At 37.0% G+C, this 25,157-nt stretch overlaps 1 protein-coding gene across 6 annotated transcripts in view; it reads right to left on the reverse strand.

Annotated features, from left to right (window-relative positions):
* The window catches only part of RNF17 (ring finger protein 17), a 140,709-nt gene that overhangs the window by 103,748 nt on the left and 11,804 nt on the right, over positions 1–25,157 (reverse strand). For all 6 annotated transcript variants that reach the window (XM_073894821.1, XM_025875238.2, XM_073894818.1 and 3 more), the window contains exons 5-9: positions 23,882–23,962; positions 22,540–22,640; positions 4,684–4,855; positions 3,065–3,141; positions 2,618–2,692 (exon numbers count right to left, since the gene is read on the reverse strand). In XM_073894821.1, the coding sequence (XP_073750922.1) occupies positions 2,618–2,692; positions 3,065–3,141; positions 4,684–4,855; positions 22,540–22,640; positions 23,882–23,962 (506 nt within the window). The remainder of the gene's footprint in view (positions 1–2,617; positions 2,693–3,064; positions 3,142–4,683; positions 4,856–22,539; positions 22,641–23,881; positions 23,963–25,157) is intronic.

Here is a 25,157-nt window from a genome sequence, read left to right on the forward strand (position 1 = left end):
TTGACCTGGGACATTTAACACTATCAATCGACTCCAGTCTCATAAACTCCTCCTTTGACTTCCAGAACACCACTTTGTCCTGTTTGTTTTCCAACCTCTGCCTACTCCCTCTCAGTTTTGTTTTGCAGGTTACCATTTCTCGGTCTTAAAATTTAGCATTTTTCCAGGGTACTGTCCTTGACTTATGTCAATACCCGCTCTTACTGGGCAAACCCATTGTTTAATTACCACCTGTAATAAGTAGAAGCAGATTGTAGTGATACATTCCCTTTAAACTAGGAAAAAATTTAAGACTACTCTGAATTAATGTTAAAATCAAGACAAGATCAATGCAGAGTCTAAAAGAGACAGAATAGGTTTTGATATTAAAAATATTCGATAGTAATCATATTCAAGTTAAGGCTGATGGTTATCCATGGAAGCACAAAAGTCAAGTCACAAAGACAAACAGGGCTCCATATCTGGGGGAAAATGATTTGAGCCAAAGGACTGGTACTCTAGTCCTCTGGCAAGGACTTTCCTCTTGGTGGTAAGAAACGTACTAGGAATGTACTATCTAGGCCTAATGTTATTAAGCTATTTAATTAATCTTATTCCCTTTATTGCAAACAACACTGCAAACAAAGCAATTTCTTATAATTTGGCTTCTTAGGCCTGTTCGAATGCTTGAAGAGAATGCCAACAAAAGTATTCCAGTCCACGTGGCAATTGTATTTGTCCATAAGTTTATAACCTGGCATTCTGACTAAACTGGAATTCTGGCATTCAGTTTTGTAAACTTGGCTTGTAGGAGTTTACCTGGCTTATAGCGCATCTACTTGTGTCTGTTCCTGACCTTTTAAGATTGTGGGCCAAACTCTGGTTAGTTACCTAAGGTAAGGAATGTAGATGCTTCCTGGGGGATGATTTCCCCTGGAGACATACCACCTACAAGTGAATGAACTTTCTTTTTGGGGGTTTCTAAACCATCTATGTTCTGACTATTCCTATACCCAGAATCAAGTTTTAGTACATACAGCTAACTGCTCTCTGTATATTTCTCCCCAGATACCTGGTAAACAACAACTCAACATGTCCACTAGCCCTCCACTCCTAAATTTTCTCCTTGTATTCCCAATATTGGTGAATAATACCAAAATCCATCAACTTAACCACCAAAGCTAGACCTGTAAATCACTGAGGATGCTTCCCTTTTCCTAATTCATCAAGTTCAAACAATTAATAAGCCTTTATCAATTTTCCCTATTTAGCATTTGTCATATCTATTGCTCTCCAGTACTACCACCTATGTTTGGTTTCTCATCATTTGCTGAGACTATTGATACAATAACCCAACTAATCCTTCAGCCTCTAGCCTCATACTCTTCCAAATAATCCTCTAAATGGCCACCAGAGATATCTTTTTAAAATGTAATCTAATTATTTTTATTTTCATGTTGAAAATCTTTTAGTGGTTTCTACTATCTACAGCTGTGCTGTCCAACTTTCTGCAATAGTGAAAATGTGGGGCACTGTCTAATATGGTAGCTATCAACCACATGTAACTACTGAGCACTTGGAATGTGGCTAGTGTAACTGAGGAATCCTCTATGCCCAACGTGGGGCTCGAACTCATAACCCTGAGATCAGGAGACACAGGCTTTACTGACTGAGCCAGCCAGGCACCCCTCCAATTTTTCCTTTTAATTTTGTTTTAATTAATTTATGCTTAAATTTAAATGGGCACATGTGGTTAGTGGCTACCACATTGGATAACATGGATCTAGAAAAAAAAGGTCAAATGCTGCTACACAGCATACAAAGTCTTTAGGATTTAGCCTATATTTATCCTCTGCCAAGTGGAATTATATAAGTAGTTCCCTGAATGTAGCACATTATCTCACTGCCTATACCCTTCTTTCTGCTATGATGCCTACCTGCTTTCTGGCCTCCTTTCCAATTGCTACTCATTTTCATAGATAAAATACAATTCTCCTTTTTCTAAGTCTCCTGTTACCCCCAAAAGAACTGACTGTTCCCTTCGTTTGCATCTCCACTAAATTCTGCATATATTACTATTATAGCAATTATTCACTTTATTGTTTTTATGTGTCATCCTCTACTTATTGTAACTTCTCTGACATATATCTCAATGTTTAGGATAACGGTGCCTAGCACAAAATCAGTGTTCAATGCTGGCTGAATGACTCTCAAAGATAACTTTCACCCATATATCATTTAATACTGATCACTCCTAAGTCTTCATTCTTAAATATTTTACATAGAATTTAAGTGATAGAAAACTTTGCCCTTCATATTATTTTACAGTATTTGAATCATACATACTACACACTACACATCAATTTTCCTGTTTCTTAGGTAATTTTTCTCTTAGACCCTCTCAGAAATTAATGGCATGTTGCCATTTTTTTAAACGTTTATTTATTTGAGAGGGAGAGAGCGTGCATGTGCAGGGGGGGGAGAGGCAGAGAGGATCTTAAACAGACTGCTGAGTGCGGAGCCCGATTCGGGGCTTGATCCCACAACCCTGAGATCAGGACCTGAGCCAAAACCAAGAGTCACATGCTTAATCCACTGTGCCACCTCGGCACCCCCATGTCATCATTCTTATACTTACTTTGTTAAGCCCTCAAATTCAATCTTTCCCATATTGTTGAACATACAGATGATCTCACTGCAATTCATATTCAACCTACAATAAAACACTAGCATATAAGTAAATGCTCTAATACCAATTTATTACTTTCTCTAAATAAAAGTCAGTAGCTAACATTAAAAACTCTAAAAGACAGAACATTTTAAGTGCTCCAACGCAACTTTATTACTTTCTCTAAAAGTCAGTTGCTGACGTTAAGAACCCCAAAGACAACATATTTTTCTAGTGTAACTGAAGAATCCTCTATGCCTAACTTATCATAAATTACTCTTATTTTACATGTTTGCTAATTTGGGAAACACTTGTGACACAAATTTTCAATTTATAATTGCTTCCTATCTAATAAATCTAGGCTCTAATGCATTTTTATACTAATTTTTAGGTTCTCCTGAATTATAACTTACTTACCTGGGAGAGTTCCTTAGTTTTAGAGAGCTAACTTGTAACAATTCACTCTCAAATGTTAATTTCAAAGTACGGATAATCTAGAATCAAAAGACAAGTGTTACTCAGATGTGAATTTTTTTTTAAATATTATTGGGGGTGCCTGTGTGGCTCAGTTGCTTGAGCAACTGCCTTCAGTTCAGGTCATGATCCTGGAATCTAGGGATCGAGTCCTGCAACGGGCTTCCTGCTCAGTGGGGAATCTGCTTCTCCCTTTGACCCTCTACTCTCCCATTGCTCTCTAATAAATGAAAAAAATCCTTAAAAAATATTATTGAAACAAAGTAAGATTTTAGAAGGAAAACTATAGCCTTTAAGTATCTCACTAATTAATGTGTTCAAGGTTTGATTATAGGCATCCAAAGGGATGCAAGTAAGTGTTTATGGTTTCTCCCCTTAAAGAAATTTAAAATCTTTTAGAGATATAAATAGATAACAACAAAAGACACTAGTTAACAAATGAGATATAACTATGTAATCAGAGAAAATTCTGATTATATTCACCTTGCATCTGTATTGGTATCCTCCAATGTCTTTTTGCCTTATCTTCTTAATAAATCTAACTAGGGTGAATACCAAATCTTTTTTTTTTTTTCTTAAGATTTGTCAAAGAAAGAGCATGCACGCACACAAGCAGGGAGAGCAGCAGGCAGAGGGAGAAGCAGGCTCTCTGCTGAGCAAGGAGCCTGATGTGGGGCTTGATCCCAGGACCCTGGGATCATGACCTGAGCTGAAGGCAGATGCTTAATTGACTGAGCCACCCAGGTGTCCCAGGTGAATACAATCTTATCACTTTTTTACATCTCCTAATGCCTCATGTGTAATACACAGGAAATGAGAGAGGTCTGATCAAGTAAGATGGTGGCACTTAGAGACTTTGGAGGCAGGTAAACCAATGGCTTCTATTTTATACCTCAGTTCAGCCCAAACACCTGATTATCTATGGGAAAAGGCCATGAGGATTCAAAGACAATTGAACAAGATCTATATCCCAAAGGAGCAAGGTGGAAATCAGCAAAAAAGATCAATCGTTAACCCTGTCTTGCTAAACGATCTCATCAGGAATATGCTTTTATTTTTGCTCAACTCTGCTCCCTAGGCACATTAGATGATAGAATATAGTGGAAGCACCCTGTCTCTTGACCCACACATTTGGGGAGGCAGGAGGAAAAGGAAAAAAAACAAAACAAAACCCTGAATGAGTAAGTCAAGAATTCAGTCATATCTAAATTGTTTATGAAAAGAAAAGAGAATCTCATTTAGTTTGCTGCCCTTATATGTTCTCATTTTTTATTCAAATGTTCTAGGAACATCAATTCCCAACTCAATGTCACCCTACTTGCTCTCAGATTATGTGTTATATAGACCTTATTACCATGCCATTTCTCTAACTGGTAAATAATAAAAGGCTAAACAAATTTATTAATGTTTGTTTTAGAATTCAAACACTAAGAATTGTAAATTGAGGCCAAGATAAGTTAGACTAGTCTGAAAATAAATGCCTGTTAAGTCTTAAATATCATATTCCAAAGCAAGTAAACTAATATAACTCAGAAATAAATTCACATTATGATCAAAATTACCTGATTCAGGTCACAATAAGTCCGTAAAGAAGGTGCTGATTTTAACTCTCTTGCTATCTTCATAGCTGCAGCCAAATCATTTTTTTTCTCTTCAATGTAGCTTTTAGCCATTATTACATTTGAGAGATAATCATCTGTATTTCTTACTACTTCTTCACACAGGTTCTTTTTCCTTCATATAAGATCCCAAAGTTATTTTACAGAATTTCATAAATGCTCATATGAAAGTGAGTTTAAAACAACTAAGTGGTATCAAAAGGGTAATTTCACTAGTTTACGAACATGGTTAAAAGAGGCATTCAATTCAACTGAGATATATTACAATTAAAAACTATGTATGGATAACTAGAGAAAAAGTAGGATATAATTATCATGTCACAGATACAGCTGTCACAGAATTACAGAAGACAGATCCTAGATGATTCCACATAAAAGAGAAATCCCAGCTTGTAATCACTTGTGCCATTTCAAAGACAATTTGTATTCATTTCCCACAAAGATACGCCTGCACATTTTAAAATTTCCATCAGTTGATGCAAATTACATAAATATAAAATGAGATTTTAAAATAAATTTCACCAAACCAGAACACAGGTATCAATTAACTATAATCTTCAAAGTAATCCCTTAGAACGGCAAATAACGATTCCTTCATTACTTGTACCTCAGTACTCAAAATCTTTTCTGGGCCTATGATGGAATTAAATTATTATGGCAATTAAAAAAATTTTGTACCAAAAATTGTAGTGTGTAACTTTCTCACTTATTATCAAACAAATGACTGTTTCCTCAAGATCAAATCTGGCCTCAAAAAAAAAAAAAAAAAAGGAGTGTTTGTCACACTGAAGAGTAACAAGAATGTGACACAGGCTCTGAAGGTGAAGAGGTATTCCAAAAACCGTTTTGGTAATTGTATAAATAATCTGAAAGTCATTTCTTTAGGGGAGAAAATGGTTATTTTGGTAAGTTCTAGTATGGTTTCTAAAAACTCATGCCTGTGGACTGATATCAGCAAAACGGCAAACTAGGTAACTCTAAGCCCTTGTTACCCAGTGGAGATGTCAAAAAAAAAAAAAAAAAGCAGAAACTAGTTAAAATAATCTTATAGAAACTCTGGGAAATAAACAAAGGTATATAGCAACCAAGCAAATGCCCAATTAAGGAAAAGCCACATTCAAAACAGTACAAAATTCATGGTGTTTTCACTTGTTCTTGCCCAGCCCCCTCCTCAGCATGGTGTAGTCTTGGCGTAGAGGTAGCAGCACAGTTCCCAATTCCTTCCGTCAAACCAGAGGGAGCATAGCAGACTTCATCTGTAATGTTCTAACTTGTTTGTGGGATGACCGAGGAACTAGTCTGTTTCACCTAACTTGGAGCTCAGGCAGCAAAGAGCAATAGGCAGTACTTGGGAAGGCTGTAGGAAGACAAAGAGCTATAGATCCCTGGACAAGAGATTATCGGTAAAGACATATACTAGACCATCTGGGGCTTGCAAAAGCTTGGGTGAGACTCTTTCGGAAATGAATACATTTAAAAGTAGCTGTGTATATAAAGAAATAAAGAAAAAAATCATACTCAGGCCCAGGCAAGATGCATGCTCAGAAAAGACCTGAGAATACCTTAAGCCTTCACCTGAGGCTGATTCTAAGGCTCAGAGCATGCTCACTCAGTGAAAGACTGTCCCTGAAGAGAGCCAGTTTGCAATGACTAGAAGAGGTGGCTGTGTTTTCAGATGCCCAATTTTCAACAAAACAGCAAGGGCATATAAAGACATGGGAAAACATGACCCATTCAAAGGAAAAAAATAGAGTGGCAGAAACCATCCCTTAAGAAGCAGAGACATAGGACTTATTAAAGACTTTAAAACAAAGGTTTTAAATATGCTCAAAGAGCTAAAGGAAAACATGCACAAAGAACCTAGAGGAAATCAGGAAAAAATGAAGGACCAAAATGTGAATATCAATAAATAGACATTATAAAAAGGAAATTCCAGTGCTCAAAAGAACAATAACTAAAACGAAAAACTCACTAGAGGGGTTCAACAGCATATCTGAGCAGGAATAAAGAAGAATTAGCAAACCTGAAGATAGGACAACTGAAATTAGAGTCTGAGGAACAGAAAGAAAAAATAATGAAGAGAAGTGAACAGAGCCTAAGGGATTTGAGGGATTCTCTCAAGAAAAGCAACATATGCATTACAGGAATTCCAAAAACAGGCGAGAAAGAGAAAGGTGCAGAGAAATTATTTGAAGATATAATAGCTAAAAACTTCCAAAATTAGATAAAATACATAAATTGACAAGTCCAAGAACCCAAAGATATTTAAGTAGAATAAACTTAAGAGACCCCCAGAGAGACACAATATAATCAAACTGTTGGAAGACAGAGAATTCTGAAAGCATTAAGAGAAATGCAATTTGTTATACCCAAGAAATCCTCAGTAAGATTATCAGCCAATTTCTCAGTAGAAACCTTGGAGGCCAGAAGGCAATGGGATGACATATTTAAAGTGTTGAGGGATGCCTTGATGGCTCAGTCAGTTCAACATCCGACTCTTGATTTCAGTTCAGGTCATGATCTCAGGGTCATGAGATTAAGCCCCATGTTGGGCTCTGTGCTGGGTGTGGAGCCTGCTTAGGACTGTCTCTCTCCCTCTCTCTGTCCCTCCCCTGAACTCTCTCTAAATAAATGAATAAATAAAGTTTTGAAAGGGAAAAGCTTGCCAATTGAGACTTCTATAACTAGCAAAACTGTCCTTCAAAAGATAAGGGAAAAGTTAAAACATTTCCAGATAAAGAAAAGCTGAAGGAGTTCATGATCAATATACTTGGACTACAAGAAATGCTAAACAAAATCCTTCAGGTTAAAATGAAAGGAGGAGAGATAGTAACTTGTACTTGGTAAAGGTAAATACACAGACAAATATAAAATCTAGTATTGTTGTAGTTTTGGTTTTTAACTCCACTTTTTATTTTCTACAGGATTTAAAAGACAAATACATGAAATGACTATAAATCTATGTTAATATATACATGATGTATGAAGATGTAATTGTGAAACAAAATAGGGGAAGGAGATGTAAAAAAGTTTTTACATGCAATTCAGTTAAGCTGCTATCAATTCAAAATAGACTGTTATAACTTTAATATGTTATATGTAATCCCCATGGTAACCAAAGTATAGAATATGCAAAAAAAAAATGAGAAGGGAATCAAAATATGTGACTACAAAAAAGTCAAGTAAACAGAAGGTAGTAACAGAAGAAATGAATAAGAAGGCTCTAAAACACTGAAAACAACATGGCAAAAGTCCTTCTTTATTGATAATTTAAAAATAAATGGACTAAACTTCAGAATCAAAAGGCACAGAATGGAGGACTAGAGTTCAAAAAATGACAACATATTTGGTCTATAGATACTCATTTTAGATCTACAGATATACATAGAACAAAGGTGAAAAGATGAAGATAGTCTGTGTAAACAGTAATCAAAAGAGAACTATATAAATATTAGACAAAATAGACTACGTCAAAAACTGTTACAAGAGAGGAAGGACATTATAAATTGACAGAACATCAAGAATATACAACCATAACACATAGATGCACCAAATACAAGAGCTCTGAACTATATGACACAAACACTAACAAAATTAAAAGGAAAAACAGCATTACAATAATAGGTGGAGACTTCAATATCCTACTTCCTACTTCCAATAACAAGTAGGAAAACTATATAGAATATCAATAAAAAATAGACTAAACCATATGACAGATCAATTGCACCTAACTGACATAAAGAGAAAAATTCCACCCAACAACAGAGAATACACATTTCCCTCAAGCATACATGGAACATCCTCCACCATATGTTAGAGGTCGAAAATCAAGTCTTTTAAAAACTCCAATTAAAAAAAACCTGAAAACATACAAAATATCTTTTCTGGTCACAATAGAAAGAAACTAGAAAACGTTAACAGAAGGAAATGAAAAATATGTGGAAATTAAATAACATACTCCTAAATACAAATGGGTCAAACAAAAAAAATCACCAGGAAAATATTGAGACAAATGAAAAACAAAAATTTTACAAGTTGAAAAGGGAGAGGAGTTAAGATGGTGGAGGAGTAGGGGACCCTAAGTTTCTCTATTCCCTTGAATATTGCTAGACAACTATCAAATCATTCTGAACACCTGTGAAATCAATCAGAGATCTGAGAAAAGAAATGCTGCAATTCTATAAATAGAAAAGCGACCACTTTCTGGAAGGTGCAGAGACCTGAATATGGGGTGATATACTGAAGGACATGGTGAAGGGGAGAGAGACTGCTTAAGGAGGCTACTGCAAAGTATTATAAGTAGTGGAGCACAAAATTGGAACCTAAATAGAAGTCTGCTACATACGTCCCTGGCTTAAAGGTGCTCAGGTAAAAAACCGAGGCAGAATCCCAGGTGGAATGGCATTATCTCAGGATCCCTGGGGTCACAAGAATGGGGGTGCCTGAGTGCAGTAGAGTTCCCAGGCATAGGAGCAGGGAAGCCCACTGAAAACAGTGAGTTTAGGTGCCAGCTTTCTGCTCTGTGTTGCCATAAACTGCGACCCGCTGCACATTCCAGTGACCGCTTTCCTGGGAGGAGTCCAGCAAAAGGCAGAAGCATGGTGAGACCCCCTCCACAACAGGAACAGTGTGGATCTGCACCACAGGTGTCCATAAAATTTGAGTTGTTTTTTTTTTTTTTTTTAAGATTTTATTTTTTGTCAGAGAGAGAGAGAGACAGAGAGGGAACACAAGCAGGGGGAGTGGGAGAGGGAGAAGCAGGCTTCCCGCTGAGCAGGGAGCCCAATGCGGGGCTCGATCCCAGCACTCTGGGATCATGACCTGAGCCGAAGGCAGACGCTTAATGACTGAGCCACCCAGGCACCCCAAAATTTGAGTTTTGAAACTCAGCTGCATGCCTGAAATAAAAACGCTCAGTCATAGGCCGGATAAACACAGAGATCTGATGGAAATCAGGGAGACAAAAGTAACTGACTGTTTTTCTATAAGAGCTCACTGAAGAGTGAAGGGCGTGGACTTTCAGTTCCAGGGCTAGAGACTGGGGCACCACCATTTTCATCCCACCCGTCAGTGCTGAAACCCTTCAGGAAGCAAAACAGCACTACATAGTGGAATCTGGAGCCACTTACACTATGCCTGGCCCCTTGGCAAGTGGGGAGCATTTCCACTAGGGCAAGGGCACCCGAGAATCAGTGCAATGGGCCCCCTCCCTCAGGAGACCAGTAGGAACAACTGGCCTGCACCAAGTTTACTGATGATAGAGGGCTGCAAAGCTCTTGGGGAAAACAGTATATAACATCTGTGGGTTTTTTTTTTTTTTAATTTTAAAGTCTTTATTATTTTTTCAGTTATTTTATTTTTTCAATTTAAAAAAAATTTTTATATATATGTTATATATAAATTTTTTATTTTTTGTTTCCTTTCATTGTATATTATATATATACAAAAGCTAAAAAAAAAATAGAAGTTTTTCTCTCTTTCTTATTTTTGGATCTAGTTTCTTTTAACATGAAGGCCAAAACACACCTAGGATCTAGTTTTCTTTGGGGAAGGGTTGTTTCTTTTTTCTTGATTTGTATTGTTTTTGCTTTTTTTTTTCTGTTGTCATCATTACTGTTGTCTTTTTCTCTTTCTTCTATTCTTTTCTGGACAAAATGATGACATGGAGACATTCACCCCAGAAGAAAGAATAGGTTGTTGAAAAAAAGAATAGGTTGTAGTATTCACTGCCAGGGATTTAATACAGATATAGGTAAGATGTCTGAACTAGAATTAAAAAAAAAAAAACAATTGTAAATATACTAGTTAGGTTTGAAAAAAACATAGAAGACACTAGAGAATCCCTTATTGTAGAAATAAAAGAACTAAAATCTAGTGAGGCAGAAATTAAAAATGCTATTACCAAGATGCAGTCCTAAATGAACGCTCTAAAAATGAGGATAAATGAGGCAGAAGAGTCAGTGATTTAGAAGATAAAATGACGGAAAATAAGGAAGCTGAAGAGAGAAAGAAAACTACTGGATCATGAAGGGAGACTTACAGAACTTAGCAATTCCGTAACACAAAATAATATCTGGATAATAAGGGTCCCAGAAGATGGAGAGAGGGATGGAAGGTTTATCTGAACAAATTATAGCTGAGAACTTCCCTAATTTGGGGAAGGAAACAGGTATTCAAATCCAGGAGGCACAAACAACTCCCTTAAAAAAAAAAAATCAATAAAAATAGGTCAACACCTCGACATAGAATAGTGAAGCTTACAAATTTCACAGATAAAGAGAAAATCTTGAAGGTAGCTTGGGACAAGAGATCCTTAACCTATAAGGGTAGATACATAAGGCTGGTAGCAGACCTGTCCACGGAGAGCTGGCAGGCCAGAAAGGACTGGCATGATATATTCAATGTGCTAAATGGGAAAAATATGCAGCCAAAAATACTTTATCCAGCAAGGCTGTCATTCTCAATAGAAAGAGAGATAAAGAGTTTCCAGGACAAACAAAAACTAAAGGAATTTGTGAACACTTAACCAGATGTGCAAGAAATATTAAAGGGGATCCTTTGAGCAAAGAGAGAGCCCAAAAGTAACAAAGAACAGAAAAGAACAGAGACAATCTACAGGAACAGCAATTTTATAGGTCACTGATCAAATGGCAATAAATTCATATCTTTCAATAATTACTCTGAATGTAAATGGACTAAATGCTCCAATCAAAAGACACAGGGTATCAGAATGGATTAAAAAAAAAAAAAGACCCATTGATAGAAGGTGTTTACAAGACTCATTTTAGACCCAAAGACACCTCCAGATTGAAAGTGAGGGGGTAGAGAACCATTGATCATGCCAATGGACATCAAAAGAAAGCTGGAGTAGCCATCCTTATATAAAACAAACTAGGTTTTAAACCAAAGACTGTAACAAGAGATGAAGGACACTATATCATAATAAAAGGATTTATCCAACAAAATGTTCTAACAATTATAAATATTTATGACTCTAACTTGGGAGCAGCCAAATATATAAACAAATTAATAACAAAATTAAAGAAACTCATTGATGATAATACAATGATAGTAGGGGACTTTAACACCCCACTCACTTCAATGGACAGATCACCTAAGCAGAAGATCAACAAGGAAACAAGGGCTTTGAATGACACACTGGATCAGATGGACTTCACAGATACATACAGAGCCTTCCATCCTAAAGCAACAGAATACACATTCTTCTCAAGCGCACATGGAACATTCTCCAGAATAGACACATTCTGGGTCACAAATAAGGTCTCAACCAGGACAGAAAGACTGAGATTATACCATGCGTATTTTTAGACTACAATGATTTAAAACTTCAAAGTCAACTACAAGAAAAAATTTGGAAGGACTACAAACACATGGAGGTTAAAGAGCATCCTACTAGGGGGTGGATAAGGGACGACACTGTACTGTTGAAGGCAGAGCTGTCATGTTACCCTTTGGCAGGCTCAGCAGGGAAAGGCAAGAAACTGAGACTAGGGGCTCTTGGCCCTCATCCTGGACCAATGCCCACATGTGGGATGGTAGGGGCAGTTTCTTTGGTTTCCTGGTGTGTGGCTCTTCAGACATCTATCTTTAGGCTGTAGAGCTTTATCTTGGGCAACACCTCTTTTCTTCAGGTGACTGGCTGCTGTTTCCAGGCCTCCTTATGAAGGACCACCCATGGCAGAGACCAAGAACTTCTTGGGGAGGTTAGTGCAACAAAAAGGTTAGGAGTCTGATCCCTGGAGCCAGAATGCCTGGATAGAACCCTGGCTCTGCCACTTACTAGGTATGTTGTGAACTTAGGGAAACTATTTTACCTTCCAGGGCCTCTGTCTTCTCACACGTAAAATGGGAATAATAATAACAGCACATATTTCATAAGATTATTGTGATAAGTTAATGAAGCACTTAACACAGTGCTTGGAAAGGCAATTTAAAACCACAGTGAGATTTAGCCATGAGAATGGCTAAATTTTAAAAGACTAACCATATAAGCCAAGACAGACAAGCATGAGGAACAACCAGAACTCTTATACATTGTTGATGGGAATGTAGAATGATATAACCACTTTGGAAAACAGGTTGGCAGTTTCTTACAAAATGAAATATATACACAAAATTCATAAATATGAAAAATGCACATCTTTACAAAAAAATGTATATTTACCACGTGGCCCAACAACTCTAAGAGAAATAAAAATATATGATCACAAAAGACTTGTACACGAAAAAATAAAGCATCCTACTAAAGAATGAATGGATCAAGCAGGAAATTAAAGAAGAATTAAAAAAAATACATGGAAGCAAATGCAAATGAAAACATGACAGTTCAGAACCTTTGGGGACAGCAAAGGCAGTCCTAAGAGGAAAGTATATAGCAATACCGGCCTTGATCAAGAAATAAGAACAGTCTCAAATACACAACCTAATATTACACCTAAAGACGCTGTAAAAAGAACAGCAAATAAAGCCTAAATCCAGCAAAAGGAAAATAATAAAGATTAGAGCAGAAATCAATGAAACAGAAACAAACAAACAAAAAACCCCAAATAACCCAAAACAAAACAGATCAATGAAACTAGGAGCTGGTTCTTAGTAAGATCAATAAACCCCTAGCCAGATTTATCAAAATGAAGAGAGAAAGGACCCAAATACATAAAATCATCAATGAAAGGAGAGATCACAACGAACACTGTAGAAATACAAACAATTACAAGAGAATATTATGAGCAATTATATGACAACAAATTTGGCAATCTGGAAGAAATGGATGCATTCCTAGAAACATATGAACTACCAAAACTGAAGAAGAAAGAGAAAACCTGAACAGACCCATTACCAGCAACCAAATTGAAGCAGTAATTAAAAATCTCCCAACAAACAAGAGCCTAGGGGCAGAGGGCTTTCCAGCAGAATTTTACCAAAAATTTAAAGAATTAATACCTATTCTTCTGAAACTGTATCAAAAAATAGAAATGGAAGTAAAACTTCCAAACTCATTAGAATGAGGCCAGCATTACCTTGATCCTAAACCAAAGACCCCACCAAAAAGGAGAATTAGAGACCAATATCCCTGATGAACATGGATGCAAAAATTCTCACCAAGATACCAGCTAATTGGATCCAACAATACATCAAAAGAATTATTCACCATGACCAAGTGGGATTTATTCCTGGGCTGCAAGGTGGTTCAACATCCACAAAACATTCAATGTGGAACACCACATTAATAAAAGGACAAGAACCATATGATCCTCTCAATAGATTCAGAAAAAGCATCTGACAAAATACAGCACTTGAATGAAGCTTGATGAAAACTATCCACAGTGTAGGGATAGAGGGAACATACCTCAATATCATAAAAGCCATCTACAAAAAGCCCAAAGCAAACATCATCCATAATGGGGGAAAAACAGAGCTTTTCCCCTAAGGTCAGGAACAGTACAGGGATAGCCACTCCATGTGACAACAGTACTTGTTCAATATAGTACTAGAAGTCCTAGCCTCAGCAATCAGACAACAAAAAGAAATAAAAGGCACCCAAATTGGCAAAGAAGTCAAACTTTCACTTTTCACAGATGACGTGAAACACTATGTAGAAACCCAAAAAATTGCTAAAACTGATACAGGAATTCAGCAAAGTGGCAGGATATAAAATCAATGCACAGAAGTCAGTTGCATTTCTATATATAACAAGGAGGCAGATGAAAGAGAAATCAGGGAATTGATCCCATTTACAGCTGGACTAAAAACCGTAAGATACCTAGGAATAAACCTAACCAAGAGGTAAAGGATCTATACTCTAGAAACTAGAGAACACTTATGAAAGAAATTGAGGAAGACACAAAGAAGTGGAAAAACATTCCATGCTCATGAATGGGAAGAACAAATACTGTTAAAATGTCTATGCTACCCAGAGCAATCTACACATTTAACACAATCCCTATCGAATTACCCTCAACATTTTTCACAGAGCTGGAACAAATAATCCTAAAAATTGTACAGTACCAGAAAAGACCCCCAATATCCAAAGGAATGCTGAAAAAGAAAACCAAAGTTGGAGGTATCACAATTCTGGACTTCAAGCTGCATTACAAAGCTGTAATCAAGACAGTATGGTACTGGCACAAAAACAGACACATGGATCAGTGGATCAGAATAAAGAACCCAGAAATAGACCCTCAACTTTATGGTCAACTAATCTTCGACAAAGCCGGAAAGAATATCCAGTAGAAAAGGGATAGTCTCTTCAACGAATGGTGTTGGTAAAATTGGACAGCCACATGCAGAAGAATGAAACTGGACCATTCTCTTACACCATATACAAAGATAAATTCAAAATGGATGAAAGACCTCAATGTGAGACAGGAATCCATTAAAATCTTAGAGGAGAACACAGGAAGCAACCTCTTCAACCTCAGCTGCAGCAACTTCTTACTAGACATGTCTCCAAAGGCAAGAGAAAAGCAAAAATGAACTACTGGGACTTCATCAAGATAAAAAGCTTTTATACAGCACAGGAAACAGTCAACAAAACTAAAAAGCAACCTATGGAATGGCAGAAGATATTTGCAAATGTCTTATCAGATAAAGGGCTAGTATCCAAATCTATAAAGAACTTATCAAATTCAACACCCAAGAAACAAAAAATCCAATGGAGAAATGGGCAGAAGACATGAACAGACATTTCTCCAAAGAAGACATACAAATAGCCAACAGACACATGAAAAATTTTCAGTATCACTCATCATCAGGGAAAAACAAATCAAAACCACAATGAGACATCACCTTGCACCAGTCAGAATGACTAAAATTAACAAGTCAGCAAATAATAGATGTTGATGAGGATGTGCAGAAAGGGGAATCCTCTTACACTCTTGGTGGGAATACAAACTGGTGCAGCCAGTCTGGAAGGCAGTATGGAGGTCCTCAAGAAGTTAAAAGTAGAACTACCCTATGACCCAGCAATTGCACTACTAGATATTTATCCAAAGGATACAAACAGTGATTTGAAGGGGCACGTGCACTCCAATGTTGGCAGAAGCAATGCCCACAAAAGCCAAACTATGGAAAGAGCCCAGATGTCCATCAACAGATAAATGTATAAAGATGATGTGATGCAAAAACACACACACACACACACACACACACACACACACGCATGCACACACACTGGAATATTACTCAGCCATCAAAATAAATGACATCTTGCCATTTGCAATGATGTTGATGGAACTAGAGGGTATTATACTAAGTGAAATAAGTTAGAGAAAGACAAATACCATATGATTTCATTCATATGTGGAATTTAACAGATGAACACAGGGGAAAGGAAGGAAAAATAAGATGAAAATAGGGAGGCAAACTGTAAGAAATTCTGAACTCTAGGAAACAAACTGAGGGTTGCTGGAGGGTAGGTAGGTGGGAGGAAGGGATAATTGGGTGATGGACATCAAGGAGTGTACTTGATGTAATGAGCACTGGGTGTTATATGCAAATGATGAATCCCCAAATTCTACCCCTGAAAGTAATAATATGGTATATGTTAACTAAGTTGAATTTAAATAAAGAATAAAAAAAATAAAAGGGAACCTGGGATGGGAGGGAAAATAAGTATAGCACATCTTTTTTGCCTTCTGAATGTTGAACCTTATGAACAAATTACTTATTTGAAAATAAATGTACAAAAATTAAAATGAATAAAATAAAATCATGGATCAAAAAAATTGAAATGTACAAGATGCAGTGATAGCAGTGTTAAATGGAAATACATAGTTGTAAATACATTAAAAAAGAAATAGCAAACCAACAATCTAACTTTATGCCTTAGGAACTAGAAAAATACAAACTAAACCCAAAGCTAGTGGAAGGAAGGAATAATAAAGATTAGAGTGGTGATAAGGAACTAGAGAATAAAAAAATGGAGGAAAAAAAAAATCAACGAAAGCAAAAGTTGGTTCTTTGAAAGAACCAGCCCCTGGTTTCATTGATGTACAATTGTTTTTTTAAGTTTCAATGTCATTTATTTCTGCTCTAATCTTTAGTATTCCCTTTCTTCTTCTGTATTTAGGCTTTGTTGTTCTTTTTCCAGGTCCTTTAAGTGTAAGGTTAGGTTGTTTGAAATTTTTGTCAATTCTTAAATTCATTTTTTTTTTTTAAAGATTTCATGTAATCTCAATACCCAATGTGAGGCTCGAACTTAAAATCCCAAGTTCGAGAGTTGCATGCTTCAGTGACTGAACCAGCCAGGCACCCCAAGATTTTTCTTGTTTCTTGAGGTAGGCCTGTATTGTTAATATTCTTCCCTCTTAGCACTGCTTTTGCTACATCCCAAAGATTTTGGACCACTGTGTATTAATTTTCATTTGTTTCCATATATTGTTTTATTTCCTCTTTGATTTCCTGGTTGACCCATTCATTGTTTAGTAGCGTGTTGTTTCACCTCCATGTATTTATAGTCTTTCCAATTTTTTTTTCTTGTGGTTGATTTCTAGAAAGGTTGGTTCTTTTCAATCAAAACTGACAACTCTTTACACTAAGAAAAAGAAGAATCAACTTACTAAAATCATAAAGGAAGTGGGAACATGACGACCAATCTTACAGGAGTGAAAAGGATTACAAGAGAGTACTAAGGACAATTGTATGCCAAGAAATTGGATAACCTAGATGAATGGACAAATTCCTAGAAACACACTACCTACCAAGACTGAGTAAGGAAGAAATAGAAAATCTGAACAGATCAATAACAAGTAAGGAGATTGAATCAGCAATCAAAAGCCTCCCCAAAAGTCCTAGGCCAGATGGCTTCACTCGTGAATTCTACCAAAAATTTAACAATGAATTAACACCAACCTTTCTGAAACCCTTCCAAAAAATTGAAGGGGTAGGAACATTTCCTAAGTCATTCTGAGGCCAGCATTATCAAAGCCATATGAAGATACTACAAGAAAACTACAGACAACTATCTCTCATGACTATCAATGCAAAATCTTCAACAAAGTATTAGCAAATCAAATTCAGCAGCATATTAAAAGGATACTACATCATGACCAAGTGGGATTTATTCCTAGAATATAAGGATGATTCAACATGTGAAAATCAATTAATGTTATATACCAGAGCAGGAAGAAGTAAAAATCCATACATGATCCCCTCAATCAATGCAGAAAAAGGATTTGACATATTTCAACACCTTTTCATTATAAAAACACTCAATGTACTAGGAATTTAGGGAAACTACATCAACATAAAGGCCATATATAAAAAACTCACAGCTAACATTACACTAGGTAGAGGAAAAGCTGTCAGTTCTTCACTAAGATCAGAAACAAGATCAGGATGTATGCATTTGCCACTGCTATTTAACATATTACTGGCAGAGGCTGCTGGGAAGATGGCGGAGTAGGACGTCCCTGTGTTGACCTCTTGCCGTGTGGCCGCCTAGAGAGCACCCAAGTCAGCATAAATAACCCAAAAGCAGCCCGAAAACTGGCAGAACAGACTCTCCGCAGCCCGGCATAGACAAGAGGCCACAGTGAAGCAGATCCACCGCCTCTGATCGCTCTTGGCAAGATCCCGTCAAAGTGGTGCCACAAGCCTGGCAGTGTGTGCGCGGCCCAGACAAGGTCAGCACCACTCCAGAGTGAGTCCTGCCCCAGGGAGAGGGGAAGATAACCACATACCCGTCTGACTGTGACCCCAGCAGTGGGCTGAGGGCAGGCAGCTGGTCTGACTGCAGGCCCCACCCACCAACAAAAGCTTCTCCGGGGACGACACAGGGACAGTGCCTGCAGTTTGGTGCTACTGCATCTCTGGCAAACATCTGGTCTGACTCGACTCAAGCCCGAGGCAGCCCTGGAGCAGCCCACTAACACCACGGGCACCAGACTCTGCCCACAACAGGCAGGGAGCCATCGCAGACAACAGGACTGAAGGCAAACACATCCCAGCCACAATGGTAGGACACCCCCTGGAACAACACACATAGGAGACACCCCCTGAAGCACCAGGTTCTGGGGAATAGACATTGCACTGCAGGACCTCTTCTTCATAGAGCCACTACTTTCAAGTGCAGGAGACGTAGCTGACTTTCCTAACACAGAAAAACAGACAACGCAAGAGACAGAATGAGGAGACAGAGGTATGTGTCCCAAATCAAAGAACAGGACAAAATCAGAGCAGGAGACCTAAGCGAAATGGAGTTAAGTAATATGTCTGATAGCGAATTTAAAGTAACGCTCATAAAGATTCTCGCTGGAATTGAGGAAGGACTGCAGGACTTCCTTGAGACCCTCCACCAAGAGCTAGGAGATGTAAAAAAGAACCAGTTAGAGCTATTGGATTTACTAAATGGAAATAAAAATAGACCATCCGAAATAAATAGCAAGCAAGAGGAGGTAGAGGAAAGGACCAGCCACCTGGAGGACAGAGTCATGGAAAGCAATCAAGCCAAGCAGATGAGAGGGGGGAAAAATACACAGAATGAAAATAGACCCAGGGAACTGAACAATGCTGTCAGGCCTAACAGTCGCATGATAGGGATCCCAGAAGGAGAAGAGCGAGGAAAGGGGGCAGACTTGTCTGAAGAAATAATAGCTGAAAACTTCCTGAATCTGGGGAAGGAAAGAGAAATCCAGATCCAGGAGGCACAAAGAGCCCCCAACAAAACCAACCCAAAGAAGTCTGCACCAAGAGACAAAGTAAATAAGACAGCCAAAAGTAGTGAGAAAGAGAGAATTTTAAAAGCAGCAAGAGAAAGGAAAGCAGGTACATACAAAGGAAACCCCATACGGCTATCAGTGGGTTTTTCAGCAGAAACTCTGGTCAGAAGAAAGTGGTATGATAGATTCCAACTGCTAAAAGGAAAAAATCTACAGTCAAGAATACTCTATCCAGCAAGGCTTTCGTTTAGAATAGAGGGAGTGATCAAGTTTCCCAGAAAAACAAAAATTAAAAGCAAAACCAGCCACGTCCCTGTCACACACGATGCCATCGGCCTGTGGGTCCCAAATTCACGGTCCAGCCACCCTCCTGCCCGAGTCAGCGTGCACGGCCTGCCACCTGCTAAATGCCAAGTCAACACGCCTTCACCTCACATTGCCAAGGGCTCAAGTTGACAGTGTTCCCCTCAAATTTCAGCCCCTGTACCCAAGTTTGTGCACAAAAGTGGGAATAATTATAACAGCAGAATGAAGCAACCCAAACATCTATTTCTGTGGAATACAGAATGGATAAAAGGAGTGTGCTAGGCTGAGAACATCTCCAAAAAGCACATGAACAATACATACAGCATGATTCTGGTTAGTTAAAAAAAACTCCAAAAACCTGGGAGGAATAAAACAAGATGAAACTAGAGAGGGAGACAAACCATAAGAGACTTCTTAAGCATAGGAAAGAAACAGGCTTGCTGGGGGGGGGGATGGGGTGACTGGGTGGTGGGCATGAAGGAGGGCACGTGATGGAATGAGCACGGGTGGTTGTATGCAACTGATGAATCACTGAACTCTAAAATTAATAATACACTATACTGTTAATTAATTGAACTTAAAATTAAAAAAAAAGGAACCCCCCCCAAAAAAACATATTACTGTAGGTTCTAGTCAGAGTAATTAGGCAAGAAAAAGAAAAGACATCCAAATTGAAAAGAAGTAATATCTATTTTTTGCAGATGACATGATCTTATATGTAACAAAACCCTAAGGAGGCCAAAAAATACTTGCAGGACTAATAAATGAATTCAGCAAAATGTAGGATAAAAAAGCAATACACAAAAACCACATGCATTTCTAACTAGCTCTCTGAAAAGGAAATTAAGAAAACAATTCCTTTAAAATAGAATACAAAAGAATATACTTAGGAATAAACTTAAGAAGGGAATAGACTTGTATACTTATATGCCATATTAGACTGCTGAAAGAAATGAAAGAAGACAAAATAAGAGGAAAGACATCCCACATTCATGGACTGGAAGACCGAATACTGCTGACAATACTACCCAAAACAAACTACAATTCAGTGCAATCCCTATTAAAATTTCAGTGATGTTTCAGGCAGAATAGAAAAACCCATTCTCAAAGTCATATGAAATCTCAGGGGACTCCAAACTGCCAAAACAATCTTGAAAAAGAACAAAGTTGGAGGGCTCACACATCCTGATTTCAAAACTTGCTACAATGCTATAGTAATCAAAACAGTGTGCTACTGGCATAAGGATAGATAGACCAATGGAATAAAATAGACATCCCAGAAATAAACCTTCACATATATGGTTAACTAAGTATTGACAAGCATGCCCAGACCATTCAATGGAGAAAAGACCATCTTTATAACAATGGTGCTGAGAAAAGTGGACATTCATATGGAAAAGAATGAAATTGGACCCTTCTCTCATACCATATACAAAAATTAACTCAAGAGTGTAGAGCTAAAACTGTAAAACTCTTAGAAGAAAACACAGGAGAAAAGCTTCATAATGTTAGATTCAGCAATAATTTCTTGACTATGACACAAAAGCACAGGCAACAAAAGAAAAAATAAACAGAACTTTATCAATAGTTATCAATATCAATCAATATCAAAGAATGCTATCAAGAGAGTAAAAAGGCAACCCACAGAATGGAAAAAAAAGATCTGAAAATGACATATCTGATGAAGGATTAGTATCCCTACTGTATAAAGAACTCCAACCCCACAACAAAATAATCCAATCCAAAAGAAGGGACTTGAAAGGACTTCTCTTCAAAGAGGATGTAAATAAGTAATAAATAAGCACATGAAAAAATACTCAAACATAAAATGCAAATCAAAATCACAAGATCCTATTTCATACCCATTAGGATAGGATTACTAAAAAACTCGAGAAAACAACATTGTTAGTGAGAATATGAGGAAACCGGAACCCCATGCACTACTGGTGGGAATGTAAAATGTATAGCTACAGTAGAAAACTTTGTGTTCCCTCAAAAAGTTAAGCATAAAATTATCATATGCCACTAAACTGGACACTTAAAAATGATTATAAAGGTAATCTTTATGTATATTTTACCACTATAAAAATGTTTAAAATGCATGCACATGACTTATAACTTAAATGTTACAATTAAAGACCATATGTGAGATAGCATCAATATGGGAGACTAAAGAGTATCAACAAATTCATTGACAGTATATTGAGCCTGTGTCCTAGGCATCCTAATGGGATTAAAAAGAAAAAAACTAAGAGTCAAATGGACAAGTACCATTACTAAATATACTACTTTTGTCATGTTGAAACTTTCATGATCCTATTTCTTGAATTGAAAAATGTGATTTAAAATTATTAGAGATCATATGTATCAAAGAATTTTTAAAGTGATGGATATGCAACTATGTGGTATTTGTTTAGAAATGAGTATTAGAAAGTATGAGTATTACTTGCTCTGATGCAAATAAACACATGAAAAAATGATGGAATGATGTTTAAGAAAAAGCATGTTTGCATTTACCCAAGTAAGTGAAATTCTACAACATGCAGATTTTGAAAATTTTCTGCGCTGTTTTAAGAAGCTTATTTATTTATTTAACAGTTAGCTGTGGGACCAGATGGCAAATAGCCAAAAATTTTTAAAAATGTACAAATTGTTCGTTTCCAAGCTGCAGACATCAGTCTGTAGGTATCACCCAATACCTTCCAAACTTGTTTAAAAGTTACTCAGTAAATTTTACAATCTATACAAAAAAACAAAGTGACAAGGTCATGTTAAAAACTTTAGTTTCATTGAGTCTATATTTTTAAGTTATTACCTGGAATCAAGAGAAGTAAAAAGTTGATCAAACTGTTTCTCCAGAACCTCTATAAGACTGACTGTTTCCTCTTTTGTTTGATTGTGTATGTGTTCCAGCATCTGCGAAGAACATAATACAAAGACCTAATATGGTATTTTTATTTTGTAGAAATTGTACTGTTCAAATAATTTTAAAAGTAAAAGGTACTTTTTGGACTTTTCAAAGTAACCACACAGGAGGAGATTAGGTGATAAAAATGGAATAAATTACAGGTTTAACTTTAAATCCTGGTGCTTGTCAGCAAGATCACATCTTTGTTGGCACTGTGCACTGATAAACTGGCAAAAAGGCCTAGAAAATCCACTAAGTTTTCTAAACTTCTTATTCCTTTTTATCATTACAGGAAGAGTCATTCTGGATAGCTAAATTTCTCTCTGGCAGGATTCCTTAAATGAAAAAATCTTAATACATAATATTAGACATACTTGAATTAAAATGTTAACTATTCCACATCTTTGCCTTTTTTGACAAAGAACTGTTGCTTGAGATCTGTGACCCCTTTTTTCCATTTTCTCCCTTTTAGAACAGGAATGTCTATCTTATACCTGTCTAACCAATGTATTTTAGAAGCAGATTAATTATCTAGTTTCACAGGTTCATGGTTGGAGAGGAATTTTGCCCCCAAATGAATCATACCCTGAGTCTCAGCCATACCTGATTTAGAAGATATTTAGATGAGATTTTGGACTTGATGCTGGAATAGATCTAAGGTTGGGATGGGGTGAATGTATTTTGCATATAAGAAGGACATGAATCTGGAGGGGGTCAGAGAGCAGACTGTTATGGGTTGAATTTTGTCCACCCCTCTCCCAAATTCATACGTTGAAGTCTTAACTCCTGTATCAGCTATAATCTTTTGACTGCCTTGGTTGTAAATTTGTTGTTGCTTGGTGCTTAGGAGCTTGTTTTTTGTCACCAAGTGAGTCTCATCTGGGGGGGGATGGAGTAAAGGAGGAAAGAAAGTAAGATTCTTTGTGTAAGGGTAAACAGCCGAATAATGAGCAATGTTAGAAGACGGTCTGCAATACTTTTGAGACAAAATTCAGCTCACAGCAAGAAAAAAATCATGGTTCCTTAATAGTGTTCCAATTTCAGTAGACTGCTAGCATAACAATGCCGCAAGACCAATCCTAGCAGGCCATGGAAGTCTTCTATTCTTTTGTATGTTTCTCTGTCATTGGATTATCATGCTCAATAACTTAGTGCTAGGCTCTAACTTCAGTGATATACATCTAAATATACACATTTAAAGAGAACATGCCTTAACTCACTATAGAATTTAATCATTTAAAATGCTTACTTTTACAGCAACACTTAATTGTTCAAAACTACAGCCTGCTATCTTCAATGCTTCATCAATTTCTTCTGCAGTTTTAGTTTCCTAAGAAGGGGAAAAGGGTCCATATACAAAATATAAAAATAGATGCTTATATACATTATATTAGTTGCAAACCCATCAGGCTACAATTTTGATTACAAAAGTAACAAAGACCACCACAGAAGTCTGAAAATAAGTAACAAAAATGACACTTTTAATCGTACTTATCCAGAAATTTAAAACATTTTAGAGTTTTGATTATAGATTATAGTGTAAGATTTTTTTTAGAAACCTTTTGAAAAAATAGTTTTAAGCTGGAAAATGGTCACACAAAATATTCTGTCTTGAGGGGCATCTGGGTGGCTCACTTGTTAAGTGTCTGCCTTCAGCTCAAGTCATGATCCCAGGGTCCTGGGATCGAGCCCCACATCGGGTTCCCTGCTCAGTGGGAAGCCTGCTTCTCCCTCTCCCACTCCCCCTGCTTGTGTTCCCTTCTCTCGCTGTGTCTCTGTAAAATTTAAAAAAAAAAAAAAAAAACACAAAACCAACTATCTTGAAAAATGTATCATGGCAATTAATGCACACACATGTAAAAAAGTTTTTAAAGAAGATTATAATTTGGCTATGTTAAAATTTAAACTTGAAGTAAAAGATAGCAAGATTAAGTGCTTTTTCCCTTACTGTAGCTCACTAAAGATCTTTTTAATAATAGCATTTTGGAATTTGTTCTATTTCTGATTTTAAACTAAAATAATACATTATTTAAAATTATAGAAACAGGTTAAATTCAATCTTCCAACAAAAACCTCATCATCATCACAGTGAATTAATTAGGCCTTTTGGCTGCCATTAAAATGACGGGAAAAATCACATTCAGAATCTAGAAATTTGTACTTTATACAAGTTTCACATAATCTAGATTCAATAACTAGGTTCAAAGGGAAGAAGCTACATATGGTTAAATATTAAGAACACTAACATGCTGAGTGAAATAAGTCAATCAGAGAAAGACATGTATCATATGACCTCACTGATATGAGGAATTCTTAACCTCAGGAAACTGAGGATTGCTGGAGTGGTGGGGGGTGGGAGGGATGGGGTGGCTGGGTGATAGCATTGGGGAGGGCATGTGTTATGGTGAGTGCTGTGAATTGTGCAAGACTGTTGAATCACCGACCTGTACCTCTGAAACAAATAATACATTATATGTTAAAAAAAAAAAAAAAAGATAGCAGGAGGGGAAGAAGGAGGGGGCAAT

The sequence above is a fragment of the Callorhinus ursinus genome, unplaced genomic scaffold, assembly GCF_003265705.2.
Source record: "Callorhinus ursinus isolate GAN/ISIS: 27379988/994484 unplaced genomic scaffold, GSC_fseal_2.0 scaffold7, whole genome shotgun sequence".
In the NCBI taxonomy this organism is placed as follows: domain Eukaryota; kingdom Metazoa; phylum Chordata; class Mammalia; order Carnivora; family Otariidae; genus Callorhinus; species Callorhinus ursinus.